This window comes from Anabas testudineus, chromosome 9, assembly GCF_900324465.2.
Source record: "Anabas testudineus chromosome 9, fAnaTes1.2, whole genome shotgun sequence".
NCBI lineage: Eukaryota > Metazoa > Chordata > Actinopteri > Anabantiformes > Anabantidae > Anabas > Anabas testudineus.
This window is the reverse complement of record NC_046618.1, coordinates 15325953-15342603: the sequence shown is the minus strand read 5'-3', so window position 1 is coordinate 15342603 and position 16651 is coordinate 15325953. Positions and strand designations below refer to the sequence as shown.

Here is a 16651-nt window from a genome sequence, read left to right as displayed (position 1 = left end):
ACACTGAAACATTAGACACACTACCTCCACAGAGGAATTAAACATTCACCAGGAAATAAGTTAACCTTTTACCTACTACTTTCCTTGTACATGGTAGCGGCTGAGCTACATTACTTAAATCTTTGTGTGGAAACATATGCCTCTCTAGGAGTGACCTGGATTCATCTCTCAATGAAGTCATATACAACACAGAAGCACTGCGAACACCAAAATACACACACATTCATTAGCAATTACAAAGCAATTATTATTGCTACAGAAAAATATGTAGCTCACACACTGACTACCTGAACAGAGATTTGGAGTCTGAAATTACAAGGACCAAAGCACATGTAATGTAGGACAGGTGTAGTACGTACACACACACTATATCTATTCAGCTGTATATCTGTTGACCTTCTAAGAGCTTATGTAGGCCAAAGTGTCCACTTTACCCACAGAGATGTGAGGGCTCGTACATCACACGTGGTGCCCCCCTGCAACCCAGAATGAAAAGTGTCATAGCTCACACTAACCATAGCAGACACAGTCCGCAGTGGAGGGATGGGAAGAGCGGAGGAGGGGGGGGAATGAGGGAGGAGGGGAGGTTCTCTCACATTTAATATCACTTGACACGTGTCATCCAGCATCTCTTAAATAGTCGCTGAGCCTGTGTCAAAGCTGCGTCCCCGTCGAAGATGCCGTGCATGCATATACACAGTGCACCTTGTATACACACATACATGCTAAACAAAAGCGGCCCAAAGACAAATATCTCTGCCACCTGGCGCTGTGATCGACACGCTGCTGCAGAGAACAGGAATAACTGGGATGAAGACAAGTGAGGGGTGGGGTGGGAGGGGGGCAAGGGAAAGGTTGAATATGTCTTTGCTGAATCGCGGTGGTCGATTCTCTTGCCTGCGGGCTGTTCCTGTAAATATTGATGTTGATGTTAGGACCACTCTCCTAAGGATAAGCTATAAAGCAAGAGGGTTAGATGTACTCTGTGCACAGTGAAAGCATCTGAAATCACGCTCTGCACTTGGCCTTCTGTAAGTGTGTTGAGGGGAAACAGTGAGAGACTTTCAGGGTGAAGAGCTGCAACCACATGACGGAACTGAGCTCTCTCAGTAGGTTTACAGCTTGCTCCTTTCCCTCTCTCTACCTCTCTAGATGGTTTAGGTTTCCAGTCTCAAGCTAAAAGCAGGCAGCTGACATCAAAACCTTCAGCGAGACCCCTATTTCCCAGAAACAGCTCTTGTTTCATGTAAATAGCTGCCTTTCATGGCTACATTGAGAGAAATTGCACCCTGCTGGACAAAGGAGGGAGACGATGTTCACCCTGCAGTCTCTTTAGTTGTCATGTGCATGTGTTTCCATGACAACACATGCCTGCCCGTCGCAAGCGTGTATGTACATGTGCGTTTGCATTCACAGGTTGTATTTGTTGGGGCATTCATGTTGGCAAACACAGACAAGCGCACAGGAAAGCTGGCAGGTCCACACACATGGACGTGAAAACACAAATACTTGTCTCATTCTTTCCCAAATGCACATGATGACTGCACAAAAACCTGCAAAGAATGATACATAGCGTGATCAAAACACTGAATCAGGTTAGACTTGCTTCCAACGACCATGTCCTTCTGGGAGGCTGCAGGCAGAGAACTTTATTACTAATTATGCTCATGTTAAAAAGGGCAAAACTAATCCAACTATGACAACATGTTTTCCAAAACCCTTCAGAGGATCGAATGTGTCCAGTCAACTAGGAAATAATCTGCTAGAGGAAGGCAATGATGCTTGAATTCATTTTAATACAAGTGGGTTTATTATGCCAGCTCTTCTATGGGATTGCAATTGCTCCATAGACAGCCATCTCTATCCATCTAACTTTGTAAAGAAATTACTGTGATTGTCTGTACACGTCAAGCATCTCCACATTGTTTGATCACATTTGCTCAAATTAGCATTTTCATACAAGACAGAATAATAATCATATCCATACGCAATTACGCGGATTATGTCTCTTCAGAGACTTGTGAGGGAAAGGACTATGTCACCTCTGAGACCATTAGTAACCAAAGGTCGGCTGCTTTGTTTAGATTTTACCACGTGTCTGTACTGTAAGATCCTCATTATGCTCATTTAGGGATGCCAAAGTCTGTTGTGTTGTAGAAAGCACAGTTGACAGGGTACGTACACACACACACAGCATCCCTACTGGAAGGTCTGCATATTAATCATAAGGATAGAAAAGTGTGCATGTATATGTGTGTCTAAGAGAATCCCCTCCCGTGGGCTAGTCAGCGTTCACCCATAAAGTAGGTCAGTGAAATTTGCCCAAATTAGGTCAGTGGCAGTCAATGGGTGCCATCCTGGACCGGAGAAGGAATAAAAGTGAAAGAGACAGTGAGAGAGACAGAGACAGAGACAGATAGCCTATAAGGTAAGCTTTTACACCGTGCTGTGCATACAAAACACACACACATACACACACACAAACTCCAAACACACCAAACTAAAAGAAAAAGGCCTCAGAGTGACGAACTAAAGCTCCTCCTGAAGCAGAGAGAGTTCTTACAACTTCAAGCCATCATTTTTTCTCTACTCAAACATCCTTGGTATCAGAATCACTGTGCATCAAAAGCCCATTTTGATTGAGAATGCTTTTGAAAAGCAGTCCGTTTCGGTTGCAGCACTTAGGTCTGATTATTTAGCACCCCTCCTCCTCCTCTACCCCCTCTAGCTGTTTGGATGGTAGCATCTTTGTCATCTGCTTCTGTTTCCTCTAGTTTTTTTTCCCCCCTTGCTATTTTGAAGAATCCACATCGGGAGAGAGGTTGGTGTGCGTTGTTGCCAATAAATGGTGGAACACAGGAACCTTTGAAGTCACACGCATTGTGATTTGCTTTCATCGTCACGCATCTGTCACTCAACAAGAGAAAACGTGACTCCAAAACAAACTTTTGCTGCTCCCCCTCCCTCAATTTCCCCTCCTCACATACATACACATGCACACAAAACCAAAACATAACAACAAAAAATGACAACAAAGACAGCAAAAACAACAAAGGCTGTATTGGGCATTAGACAGACAGGGAGTGGGCTGAATAATAATCTGTAAGGAGTGCGAGGTGTTCCAGAAGATTGGGATGTTGCTTCAACTGGTGCAGGGTGAGCCCGTTTTATTTTGCCTGGGCATCCTTGGCCCAATTCCATACAAACTAAATACACTGTGTGTATATGTGTGTGCGTGTGTGTGTGTGTGTGTGTGTGTGTGCGCGCGCGCTACATCCCCCTGTAGTTGTAGGATGCTCTCTGAACTTTATTCTGTCAACCCTCTGTCGCTCATCTCAGTGCAGCTGGGTGTCAGAAAGGAGGAAGAGCATTGACAGGTGTCTTCTGCAGGCAATGTCTGTTCAGAAGAGCGATGGTGGGACCTCGTCCTGCACCTAATCACACAAGGCTGTAGCCTTACTCTGACAGCCACAGAGGCTGGGGAGGAGGAGGAGGGGGACAAAGACTCCCTTCCCTGGACAGCTATCAAACTCGAGCCCCCGGCTTGCCTGGAGATGTGACAAGGCCCACTTCCCCTCTCGCTACTTTTTCCCATCCTCCCCCTGCTGCCAATCATGTGTCATGTGTTTCGCACTCTTGCATGATGCACGTGTTTGTGTACTGAGCGTATGTGTTTGTGCTAGGGTTGAGCTTGTCTACACAAGTTAAAGAGATGTGCAGAAGCAAAGAGTCGAAAAGACAAAGAGACACGAGAGGAGAGCTTTGCATGAGGTGTTGAGCCAAAAACGACCAAATGTACAAGCTAAACGTGGCTTGGAGTAAAGCTATCCACAATGAGTTATAGTGACTATTGTTACTAGCCAGAGAAAGAAAGATGCCTGGCTAGAGAGGCTGGGTATAGGAGCCAGAGAACTGAACTGCAGCCAACCTGGATGAGGCCTCTGTCCAGATAAGTTGGGACAGTACCAGGGGCCCAGCTACAGCCCATCAGAGCGGGGAGCTGGGGGGAGCAACTGAATTAGTAAGAAATACAGAGTAAAAAAACAGAAAAAGCGAGGGCAGACTTATAGGCAAAACAGAGAGAGGGAGAGAGAGAAGAGAGAGCCGTTTGAGGCTTTTCAGCTCCAAAGTGGGATGGAGGGGGTTGGTTGGAGGGGACTGCTGAGAGTCAAGCAGAACTGGAGCCCAGGCTCAGAGGCAGGGCCAGGCCTGAGCTGGGGCTGCTGAAAGTGGAGCCAGGGCTAGAGGCCAGAGGAGGCTAGGAGGAATGGAGGGAGGGGGCGGTGAGAATAGGAGGAGGCTGGCAGAGCTGGGGCCAGGGCTGGGGCCAGAGCCAGGGGCCCCAGCTTTAGATTTAGTCAGCTGTTCCCCTGGCCAGCAGCTGGAAGGACGTAGGAAGAGAAAGGGAGGGGTGGTAGCAGGGGAAGACAGCACAGAGACTTCAGGGGGAGAATTTTAACAGGGAAACTGAATTCAGTGAGAGGAGATGGAGAGGAGCGGGGAAGGAAAAAATTGCACAGAGATAGAGAGAGAGGAGAAAAAAAACAGAGAGAAGGGGGAGAGGAGGTGGTGGTAGAGGCTTGGAAAGAGGACAGTGGAAAAGCCATTAGATTCCTATGAGAGAGAAAACAGCACTGAGAGCAGACAGACTGACAGAAGGTGGTTAAGGCTCACTGGTTTTGCAACCAGTCTTCCCTTCCTCCCTCACTGGTCCTCCTGCTCCCTTGTTCCTCTCATCTCTCCCTCCATCCTCCTCCTCCTCCCCCTCTTCTTCCATCACTGGTGCGCTATTCTCTGGCTACCTCCTTCTCAAACACTTGTGCTTCTCCAACAGCCCTGCTATTCATTACGTACGACCTGCAGGCATGACCCTAAACACACCCCGAAATCCCAAACAGGTGCCCCCAAACACACACAAACACACACACATACACACAAAGAGGCAACAAAGGGATCACACATGACTGAAGGGAGAGGGGGGTATGTGAGTGCAGACAGAAGGGCTGGTGTGAGAAGGGAGCTCTGTGGCTGCCTGAGCAACGCTGCAGGAGGAACAACAAGGAAAGAGGGATGGAAAGAAGACGGAATTGATTGAAATTGGAGAGAAAGTATGTCATGAAAGCAGAGCGCATACACACTTTGTTTCTATAAAAGTGGTGAAATAAGATTTGGAGTGGGGTAGCAAGGGGCAAGGGTTTGCCATGGGGCAAGCGGCCGCTGCTTGCAAAGCACTTTATGGCCTATTATATTCCATTCAGATGAACCAGGCGTCTGGGATAAAAGCATTTAGTCTCTGCATTAGTGAGTGACTCAGCGCTTGGAGCCTTCGCAGGTGGACCCCCTCATAACTACACAATGCATATCAATGAAGTGGCCCACTCACTGCATATGGATCACTCACTCCCACACCTCTGCCTCTTTTTATCCCTCCTCAACCCACGCCGCCTTTTTTTTTTTTTTTCCTCCCCTCCTTAACCGTTCACACATCCATGTGGAAACACTTTACCTCGCTGTTGTTTACTCTCTTTACAGATGGATTGAAGTAATTTCACCTGCTCCTCTACAGAAAAGGCCCGATCGGGGCAGGAAATAAGAGGAGGCAGAAGGAGAATGAACATAAGCCAAAAAAATAATAAACAACGAGCAGAGAAAAGGTGCCTTCGTCTTGCATTCCTCTTTTTATTTGACTTTTTCCTAAAAAAGGAAGACATTTCTGTGCATGGCTAGAATAGCTGACCCACCTGCTCTTTTTCCTTTCCTCTCCTATTTAGTGTTAAGACAGCAGACAGCACCCCCAACCCAAAACACTTTGCTCTCTCCATCACTCCCTTGTCTGTCTACAGCTCTCCCCCCCACCCATCTCCCCTTTCCTCTCTGTTCTACCTCTGTGCCTCTTCATCCCCTCTCTCCTCCTCTCGGTGGTGGTTAATGGCACAGGGATCCAGAGTGGAATATAGATCAGTGCGAGATGGATGGGGCACCAGGAGCTCCGGCCAGTCCCGTAGGTCCCAGACCAAAGATTAACTAAATATTAGCTGACAGGAAGAGAGAGAGGCAGGGACACAGCTGCAGCTGCTGGTGCCACTGCCAGCAGAACAAACGAGAGAGACTGTTTTTAACCCCCTTTGCTCTCGGGAGAGAGAGCGAGCGAGAGCGAGAGAGGCGCACACATGCAGAGATGCAAAAATACCCACAACACATTGGGGTATACATACTGCTGTGCATGCGTATACACATGCTATCAGTGGCACCCAGGGAGAAGAGGTCCACTAATCACATTCTCTCCTCCCCCTCTCCAGCCTGCCAAGGAGGATGGCGAGGGGGGGGGGGAAGGAATAAATCTTTATTAGGCGATGTGTCCCTGCTTTATCGATCGCTTCGCTCCTTCCCTCCCCGCCCCCCCCTTCGCCCCCCTCTCTTTCTCTCCCCTCCTTTTGTTATTTTAGGCGTGTGTCTGCCATCCAGTCCAATTGAGTCAGGCTGTACATCAGAGAGGACCATTACCCATGTCTCCCTAGGCTGGGCTGTCACTGGCTGTGAGGGGGGTGAGGGAGGTGAGGTGATGTAGCCACCCAGGAGGGACAGCTAGCAGGCTAACAGCTAGCCAGACAGTCAGGAACACAGACAGGCAGCCAGATAGCGGGTTTTGGGCAAGGCTGCAGACAGACAGGCCAGTAACACACACTGGCACGCGTCCATCGTTGTAACGACAATGGTAGATCTTCACTTCACCAACGCTCACGCCTGCGTGCAGCTATGAGCAGAGTAGCGGCACAGACACAAGCTGATTTATGGTGCTAATTTTCCACTAACCACTAATGATAAAAGGGGGGTCACCGTTTTTTTTTTTCTTTCTGGAAATTATATACATATCCACATAGAAAAGAAAAGCTAGTTGAGGAAAAAAATAAAAAATACCACATTAAATTAGCCCCGTCCTGTTGCTCTCCTAATTTCCAGACAGTGGTAAACAAAGAGTGTCTAAATGTAGAAACATTGATAGCCCCCGAGGTCTGCATGCAGAGTGCTAGCACGGAGCTCAGCACGCAGTGGAGAAGCTAGCTAGCCAGCTAGCCTTCCTCTGGGAGTTTAGACACAGGAAGCACTATGGAAACATGTTGTATCTAGATAGGGCCAGTGTAAATAAGATATGAGTTTCTATTGCCTGGCTTGGGAAATGAAACTGGAAAAATGAGAAGGGGTAAAAGAGAGATCACAAGAGCTTGCGAAACAAGAAAGAGAAGAGAAGAATGATCGACATTTATGGTGCGATTAGGGTTAGATTGATGTAAATTGAGATGAGAGGAAGATGAAGTGATTGGGAGGGAGTGAGACAAAAGAAAGCGAGGACACGAGCAAGAAAGACAAAGAAATAACTTCTTCAAGACAAAACTCTATAGAAGGGACTAAATTCCATAGCCGGTTGAAAACCTGACTATGTTTCCCCCTGAATCCTTCTCATTCTCTGTCTTTGTCTCCGTCTCTCATGCCTGGAAAGGCAGCTCTATTCAACCTGCTCCGCCACAGAGCAGTGAATGCATGTCTCACATGCCACACAGCCACGACATCGTTGGACCAGGCGCAGCCAGAGGCTCCTCACACTCTCAGGACCTCCTCCTCTGCATAGCTCACACGCCACTTGAGCCTGCCAGGCAAGAAATAAAGAAGGGGGTAAACTCCCCCCTCTCAATCTGGCTTGGATTCCTGATTGTCCCACAGAAGGAGGAAAAAAAAAAAAAAAAAAGACTGGGCATATACTTTGCACCCCTCACCCTCCCTCAGACTGATCTCTCAGGTGAGAAGTTACTTATTAGGACATGCATGAGCTTTCCTTTGGTCAGGTGCTGTTTATTGGAAAACAATAACGTGGACAGGGGCCTGTTTTTCGAGCAGAGCAATCGGCCACTTGAGGGACAGTCTGACCAGATTGACCTTTTACTTTAGTAAATCCATGTGGGTTAAGGAAAGAGGTCAACATTGGGCCAACTCAATGCTGGGGGGAGGTACCAATCGATGAGTGAACACCTCTGCTGTGTGGTGTGTTTGTATGTGTGTGTGTGTGTGTGTGTATGTGTGTGTGTGTGTGAGATTGGGGTCAGTGGCAGGTAAGCCCTCATCCTCTGCTGTTGTTTATTCTAAGGCGCCTAGTCACTGGCGCCCTTGTACCACAAGGCAAGAGTGTGTCTTAAAGCATGTGTGCAAGCATGTGTATGCGCAAGAGTGGAAATGAGATAGGGTGGGAATGATGACAGACGGGAATGTCATCCACCCTCTTATCATTAACATGCCTCACCTTTATTCAGCCTGACGCAGCCATAAACATGCTCACTGAGCCATTAACACACAAAGTCATACAGGCACATGCGCATATTCACACACTGATAAAAACTGGATGAAAGAGTTTACTTTTCCTTTCAATGCTGCGTAAGCATTTGGTGGAGCATTTTGGTGCGAGTCGCAGTTTGAAGGTGTAAATCCACACGCCACTCTGAAGCCAACAATCATTTACTAGAGCATCAAGAGTCAAATTTGGCTTGTCACGACAAAAAAAAACAAAAAAAACAAACAGCATGTGGTCTCTTTTTGGAAAGTAGTGTCACCGTAAGCTAGTTGAGCATAATATATAAAAAAAAACATTAAGCACAGCAAGGCAGAGTCAAGATACTCTTTAGTATACTCTGCATTTTTGTCTGCGACAGATCAAAAAGGCTGCACTTAATCTGGGTCAGCAGGTAACACACTTACTTTGCACTAAATGCTGTTTACAATGATTTTGACACACATATACACACACACACACACACACACGCAGATCGTTTGTAGCCTTTGGGCTGATCCAAAGGTGTTTGGCTTCTGGTGAGAAACAGCTGTTGACCAAACTGCACAGAGACGCTCTGTTCTGTGGCAACAGTGAAAGCATGTGTCGTCTTTATCGGGTATTCTCATGCTTATGTAGCATGTACATACACTGAACCTTCCTCTGCAGCGTCTTGAACTGCTTTGTGCTTATTTCAGCAGCCCACTGGTGCAAAGAAGAATTCATTAAAATGGAAAAAAAAAAAAAAAGTAAAAAGGAAGCATCAGATAGGAGAACGCTGAGTGCTGCATTCCCCCGTTGTTATTATTGCCAAATCGAAGAGAGAAGGGCGGCTAGTAATAAAAGTCATTAAATGAAATAGAAAAAAAGGGCTTTTAATAGGGCCTTGTCATTGTGGATTTAGTAGCCTTTCTATCGCCTGCTCCCTTTGCTCACAAAGAAGAGAGGGGCAGGATCTCAGTGGAAGGAGGACTGGATTCCTAGACAGCGTCAGCCAGCCGAGGAACGGTGCTGACGCACACCCAGCAGCCACAGTCTGGGACAGAAGACAAGTCAAGCTGGAACAGGGACTGGGGCAGACATTAGAGAGCTCATGCTGGAACTTTATTACTTTATTTTAACAGGCAGGCAATGCTTGCTGATTTTGTACATAGAGTGTCTATAAGAATGTGCCAGTATTAGTGTGCAGGGTAATTTTGGGGCAAGGTCTTTGGACAGGTTGGTATTAGGCTTGGGAGTACTGTATGATAGACACAAGGTGGGTAGGGCTGCAACTGGGAATAGGATTGGGAGGCAAGCTGGCTCCAGTCAAGTGGAAGGACTGGAAATAATGCAGACGTTTGTCCTAGCTGGAGATGGCAGAAGGACTGGCTGGCTGGCTGGCTAGAGGAAGTTATGGTCTGTGGTGGGAATAATCTATCTAGGGGCACATCTGTGTCTGGGAATGGGGGTAGTAAGAATTTGGAGTTTGGGCTATGACAAACATTGGGACCTTCTGGAAACTTCTGGTGTGCTGGGAACATGACAGAGCTAGCCAAAGAACCAGTGGTCAATCACTGCTGTGCTGTGCAGCAAAGTCAGAGTTTTCCTTATGGGTTCCATCCCTGAGAGGGCCACCCAGACTGAAAACTGTCTGAGCTGATCTTTGTAAGCGATTGAAGCGGAAATTGAGCTTGAGCTGAAACTCATTATGAGCAGAATGAAAGTAATTATCACGTAAACACATTTCAGACTTACACTGATGCTTGCACTACCTTCGTTTTACACAGGGAATATTCAACATAGCTGAGGGTGAGGAAAACCTCCTGTTTCTCCACTTCTGTAAATCCCTGACGCCATCAAGCAACGCTGCATAAGAAACAACACTGAAATTAAACTTGAAACGTTTTGAAAATATATGTAAAGCGCAGCCTTTTGCCTATATAAACGTATGCACAGCCACATTTGCATGCATACACGTTCACACAAAGAGAGACCAAGCTAACGTGTTTCCATTACACGAAGGCTGAAATGTATCCTATCTACTTTCCATTCAGTCAACATAATGGGACAAAGACCTGGAATCTACTTCTCTCAGTCTCTCAGCTACACACATTCAGAGCACTTTCCCAAAAGACTCAATGTCTCTTCACATGGATGCGGTTGCTGCCCCTCTCCCTCTCTCTCTCTCTCTTTTTCTCTCCCTCTTGGACAGCCAGATGTTTACACTAGCTCTAGACTCAGCCATGTTTCCATGACGATACAAGCCCAGGGTTATTCACATGGCTGGGTGCAGACCTGAGGCACCGGAACCAGGATCACTGCTCCTTTCGGTGCGCTCACCTTTGAGCTGATGTGATCGGCAAATTTTAAGGTTTAATTAGAAGTTCTCCTGCATTTATTATTCAGAATAATATCAAACATGTTTGAATATCTCCCAAAAACCCCTGACTCATTGTGTGAGTATCCCTTTAAGTCCTGAGTCACAAATTGGGCCTCTTTTACGACAGGTTTCACACACACTAACAGCATGTTCAGGAGTGTTGTGTGATGCTCCGTCTTTGGTGGTGGGCATGTGGGCTCACTGTCGACGGGCATTGTAAAAAGATAAAGGACCTCTCTAACCTAACAGGAAAATAAAACCAGATCCACCTACATGAAAAGAAACAGCCCACACACAAACAGAAAGAATAAGCCCTCACTCACCAAAAGCTCAGTTTAGCCTGATAGCGTCTCTCAGACGACATGCTGTTGCAAAATTTACGTTTCGCATCTTAAATTCTGCACCTCTATGGACAAAATGCTTGAGATGTCGACGTGGCTCCTAGTGAAGTATTTATTTTTTTTAAAAGTACAGTATGTCTATGCATTGGTGTGTTCTTGCACAAATATGTTCTACGTGGCACACAGTACAAGTTAGCATTTGGCTTTCTCACAAAAACTGTACCCTACTAATGTGTGCAGATATTCTTTGTTTTATCAGCCCCTCTTTTTCAATGGTGCCACTTGTGTCTACATATATGTTGTATTGTTGTAAATTATGTTTGATATTGCCACAGTTCTGCCTGAATGCTAAGCATGCGAGTGATTTAAAGTCAATAAACAATGACATGTGGCTCTACAGCTCCTCTAGTAACACACCTAAGGCGAGCTCTTTATGTGCTAAACATAAGGTTTAGAAGAGTCTGGTATTATGATTTTCACCATCTGTATTACAAAGGGGAACAGGTTAGAAAACAGGGAACCACCGGTGTGGCTGTTTTTTTCACCGTTTCATTGACATCTTGATAAAAAAAAAAACGGACTGAAAGAGAGAGAATAGATGACGCATAAAGCTAATTAAGATTCTCTAGAGCGTGAACAAATCAACCTGAGTTATGAGCATGCAGATGCACAAGATAGACACACACACGCACATTTTTGTAAGGCAGTCGGTGTGAGGACACTCATTGACATAATACATTCCCTAGCCCCCTACTGTTGCATAGACTAACTAACTGCCTCACCCTAAACTTTAACCTAACCAAAACCAAATTCTAATCCTAACCCTTTAAACACCCTTCTCATTGTGAGGACCAGCTGAAATGTCCTCAGTCTAATGGTTAAAAAAACCATGCTGGTCTTTACAATGACAGGCATAAAAAACACACACATACACATCAATTTGTCAAAATAGGTGGAGCACAGGAGCATGACATTCACATTCAAACAGGCATGACTGCCATAGACGTTCAAGGATATTTTAGGCAGGGAAAGGCAAATATATTAAAGGCCAACTAGCCCAAAAACACCACCATGGAAAATACACCAAAAATAGGCTACAGGACATGAAATTTAAAACGGCCTCAACAAAGTGTCCACCTCATCACTCAGATTTAGGGCAGCAGCATGATAAAATGACATCTAGCTTCATGTAAAAAAAAAAAAAATTAGCTTAACAAGGAGAGCTGGATAAATAGGCTGTAGCATGTAGCCTACGCTAATGACATTGCAGAGAGCGACATATGCCAGGCATCAGTATGTCACTCCTTGGGGACATGGAGCTTACGGTAACAGGATAGTAAGAGTGAGGTGGTGGTGTGTGTGTGTGTGTGTGTGTGTGTCTGTGGTGGGGGTTATGTTTTTTTTTTTTACCTCCTGGCACAAAGCCCTGGAGGCAGACGGGGTGGGAGTCAGAAATATGGAGATGAGGGGTCAAAGGGAGGAGGAGCAGGACATACATGTCAGAAATGAATGAGAAGAGGGGATGAACTTGACCCAGACTGGAGGACTAAAACAGGAAGAAGGGTAATGAGGTGCAAACATGCTTTGTCATGCCATGTTAGAGCCATAGGATTAGAATTCTATAATTAGAGGATGGGGCACCATAATACTAGCCTTACTTTTCAGCATGATGAGCTGCTGAGTCTAAATTACACAAGGGGGCCGAAGAACAGATGCTGTGATCAGAACAGGCAGCTCTGGTAGTTTTCTATACCGGTAAGTGATGCTCAGCTACGGCACGACACGTTCTGATTGGCAAACTTAAAGAAAAGTGAAACTTGGCACACCAGTGACATTTACTGATATCGCTGTGATTGGCTCATGACAGCGTCATTTCTCTGACAGCCAGCACTTGTTATGGGACTGTTCTCCAAAGCAACATACATATTTCATTGTATTCATTTGCAGTTTTAATGTATTACACACAGAACCTTTCTATACAGGTTGAGGTTACGGATGTGTTCCACTACTATTCTCTGCTGATTTGACAGCAGAAAGAGAGCAAGGGGGCTGAAACTGTGTTGTTATAAAACTGCTCTAACCAAAAGCAGTGGACTGCTAGATAACCGTTGCATTCATATATGAATATTTATCTCCAAGGCTGGCACCGGAACAGATGAGCTCGCATGGGAGAAAGAACAAGTCATCCATCTCACTCTCTCACCTTCTCTGTGCTTCATTCTTTACTTTCATATATCCCCTTCTCTTGCAATCACCATTTCAATGCCTCTTTCCTCTTTTGCATTTTCCACCCTCTTCTTCCCTCCAGGCTTCCCCTCTTTTTCCCCTATTCCTTGATATCACCCGATCTATTGCTCTTTCCCTTAAACGCCATTCCCCTATCCATCCCCTCAGCAGTACTGATCTATGGAACGAGATGGAGGGGGGGGAAGCATGTGATTAATGTCTTTGAGAAAAAGATAAATAATCACAGGAGACTGGGGGCTGGTAGTTGGCCTTAGGGGAGTAAATATGGAGAGTTTTATAGCTGCTCACTTGGGAGAGAGGGTAGTGGAGGAGGAGATGAGAGGGGGAGGAGAGGAATACAGTGACAGCAGATCCATTCAAGTATATTAGCTTTCCCCCCCATACACAATAACCTCCGCATCTATTCTATCTCTCTACTGTCTTTCATCATCAACGCTGAATCCCTTCCCACTGACAGCACACACACACACACACCACACTATGCACGCTTGTGCACACACACTCATACACACCCTCGCAACCACCCTGCACTTTTTTTTTTCCAGGCCAGATCCACTGTATGTGTTTGATGGGCCAATACATGTGGTGTGTGATGTGGTTGACAGCCCCCTCCCATGCTGCCCTGCTTTTAAGCCCTCATCCTCCAGTGGCTGCCTGTCCCCTGGAGTAGATTGCATCTTTTATTTATCATTTTCTCTTCCTTGGCTTTACTTTCTCCAGCAAAAAAAAAAAAAAAAAAATTGGGGGCGAAAATTGCAATCAGCATAACATGCCCTCCTCCTGCTGTGTACTCGCCTGTCATCCTCCACTCTCTGTGAGCATGCAGGATGAGACTGACAGCCCGTGCAGACGAAGACACACACAGACACATGCACAATCCCCCCTCTGTGTTTATCAAACCCCCACACACACTGACACACGTACTCACTCTCTCTCTCTCTTTCACACACGAAAACACATGCACAGCCCTGTTACCCTCTTTGTGACTATTTCTTCCCATTTCTCAAAGTAAACACACACACAGGCGTGCGCGCGTTTCTTCACACTGACGCCTCATACTTTCTGTTTTACCCGGAGTTTAGGTTTCCAAAGCTCCAAAAGAGTGAGCACATAAATGAGCCTAATGCTGGGGAATCTGGTAAACAGGCCAGAGAGGGAGGGAGAGCTGCCTGCCTGTCTGTCTGCTCCATGGCTACTATTGTGCACTGCACATTCTCTGAGCCCACAAGAGCTGAAGCCATCTCCACACAGATTCTTTGGAGGGATAGTAAGCCAAGAAGTGAGAGAGGGAGCAAGTGGGAGAGATAGAGAAGTGAGGGGTGGGGAGGGGGGGGGGCGAGAGAAGATCATGCATAAAATCTTGTTTGCAGAATGCATTAAGATTCAGATGAACTCGGGAGGGTAATGGGATTAGAATCCTGAACCGTTTCCAAGGGTGGGGAGTCGGATTGACAGCTGAGTCTATTGCACTGACGAATGCAGTGAAATATTGTGGCTCTGGCAAAGGCAGCCAGCCAAGCAGGCAGGGAGGCAGACAGGGGGTTTCTGAGCCTGCAGCACCTCTGTTTACTCCGAGCTTTGGCACAAATGATGCAGCTGACAGGGGAGAAAAAAAAAAAACACATCTTTGACTCCACCAGCTGTATACAGCTTGGGCTTTAACTGAATATTGGGAAGGCAGCAGAAAAGCTTCGGTCTGTCTCACAAAGGTGTTTGGCAAACAAAATAGAAGCACTGTGGCTTTAAATCACCGTCCCTCCCACCCTTTCTAAATATCGTCTATTTAGCCAGCGGTGAAAAGATATAGGGGGCTTTTGTCTGCGTACCCATTGGTGGGAGCATGGAGAGCTAGAAAGACACAAAAATAGGAACAAAGTGCTAAGCTTCCAATTGGGATGGCTCTGGGCGATTCAATGCGCGCAGCTCAGTGGGCAAAAACAAGGAGAAGCGGGCTACTATTACGGGCTTATCTGAAAATAGACTATTCTCACACAGCTATAGGGTAGACTGGTGTGGAAATACCCTGCATTGTTTATTATAGACAAGGCCACGGAAGGCAAACACAAGCCCTTTAAAAAGTGTGGCATGGATACGTGGGAAAGGGAAAACGTCGCGAGTTAGATGTTGTTGTGTTTATTCTAGGTTATTTTCCTGCATCACTGTAGCGTTATAGTCCACTCACCGACTTGCAATACGTTGTCCACCCAGCCACCCTCAAGCAGAGTGACACCCCGTAGGAAAGGCAGCTGGGTCTCGTCATTATTGTCCCCGCTAGTTCCACTTTCCTCTCCTCCGGCGTTGAAAGAGGAATACATACAGATCTCCTTCTCGCTTCTCGGGAATGACCAGTATACGATCCTCCGCTGGACGGGTTCCGGGATCCTTTCGAACCGCTCCTCCACCCTCTGGAACGGCCACTTCTCCGCGACTCTGCGCGCCGCGATGTCGAGCAACGACTCGGGGTTGTGCGTTTTTCCATTCCCCGACCCTCCCGGAGCGGACCCCGCGCCGCCACACAGGACTCCTCCAGCCCGCTGCCCCTGCCTGCATGCCGGGTTGTAGCCGGGCCGGCAGCAGAGCCGCTTGGCTGGGGGCTGCTGGACTCGCTCAGCCATGATCGCACCGCTTCCAACCTGAAGCGCAGTTCCTCTCCGATCATATAAACGGGATAAGGAAGAGAAAAGGGCAATCTCGCACCGATTGTTTGCCGTACATGGACAGACTGCCCTTATTTGGGGAGGTGGGCGGCGCCTGCGAGTTCCGTGAAGTCCTTTGTGTTGTCAAAGTAACCGGGGTGGGCGGGGCCCTGGAACGCTGCCAGCGCACGAGTGGCGCTATAAAAGGAAGTGGAGGCGGAATTCCCGAACGTCGGCGAAGCCTTTGTGAAGCCGTGCGGGAGCGCGAGGGCGGAGCCCCGGCGGCCGACGGCCCTTTGAAGTTTGCTTCTCATTCGAGTTTAAAGGCGGGGACTCGATCCAGGGGCGGTCTCGCAGTTTCCCACAGGGGTAAAAAGGGGGCAAAAGAAAAGCGGACTTTCTTTTTCTTTTTTCTTTTTTTTTCTTCCTCCTTCAGAGCCTGCGCTACCACCCCAGGCTCCAGCTTCTCCAATAACAACGTGATGGTTGTTTTCGAGGCTTTTAGTCCAAAGGAGTCTCAGCTGTCAAAGACAGAAAGGGCGTGGGAGGAGGAACATGAAGATACGGAGCTGGACAGGCTTGTCCTCTCTAGTCACTAATCAGTCACTTTGGTCAGCTGTTTGGCATAGGCTTGTATGTTGCAGCCTGTGGACAATTAATCACAAGCACAAGCTCTCACACGCGCACACTGAATATTTATTTTTGGTTGAAAGGGGTCTTCCACAGATTTTACTCATGAGGTTTGAAA

The 16651-nt window shown here is 46.9% G+C and overlaps 1 protein-coding gene across 1 annotated transcript in view; it reads right to left on the bottom strand.

Annotated features, from left to right (window-relative positions):
• Positions 1 to 15910, bottom strand: part of LOC113151313 (zinc finger SWIM domain-containing protein 6) — a 39080-nt gene extending 23170 nt beyond the window's left edge. The window contains exon 1 of the mRNA XM_026344243.2: positions 15450 to 15910. Within this exon, the coding sequence (XP_026200028.1) occupies positions 15450 to 15882 (433 nt within the window). The 5' untranslated portion in view covers positions 15883 to 15910. The remainder of the gene's footprint in view (positions 1 to 15449) is intronic.
• Positions 15911 to 16651: the final 741 nt, after the last annotated feature.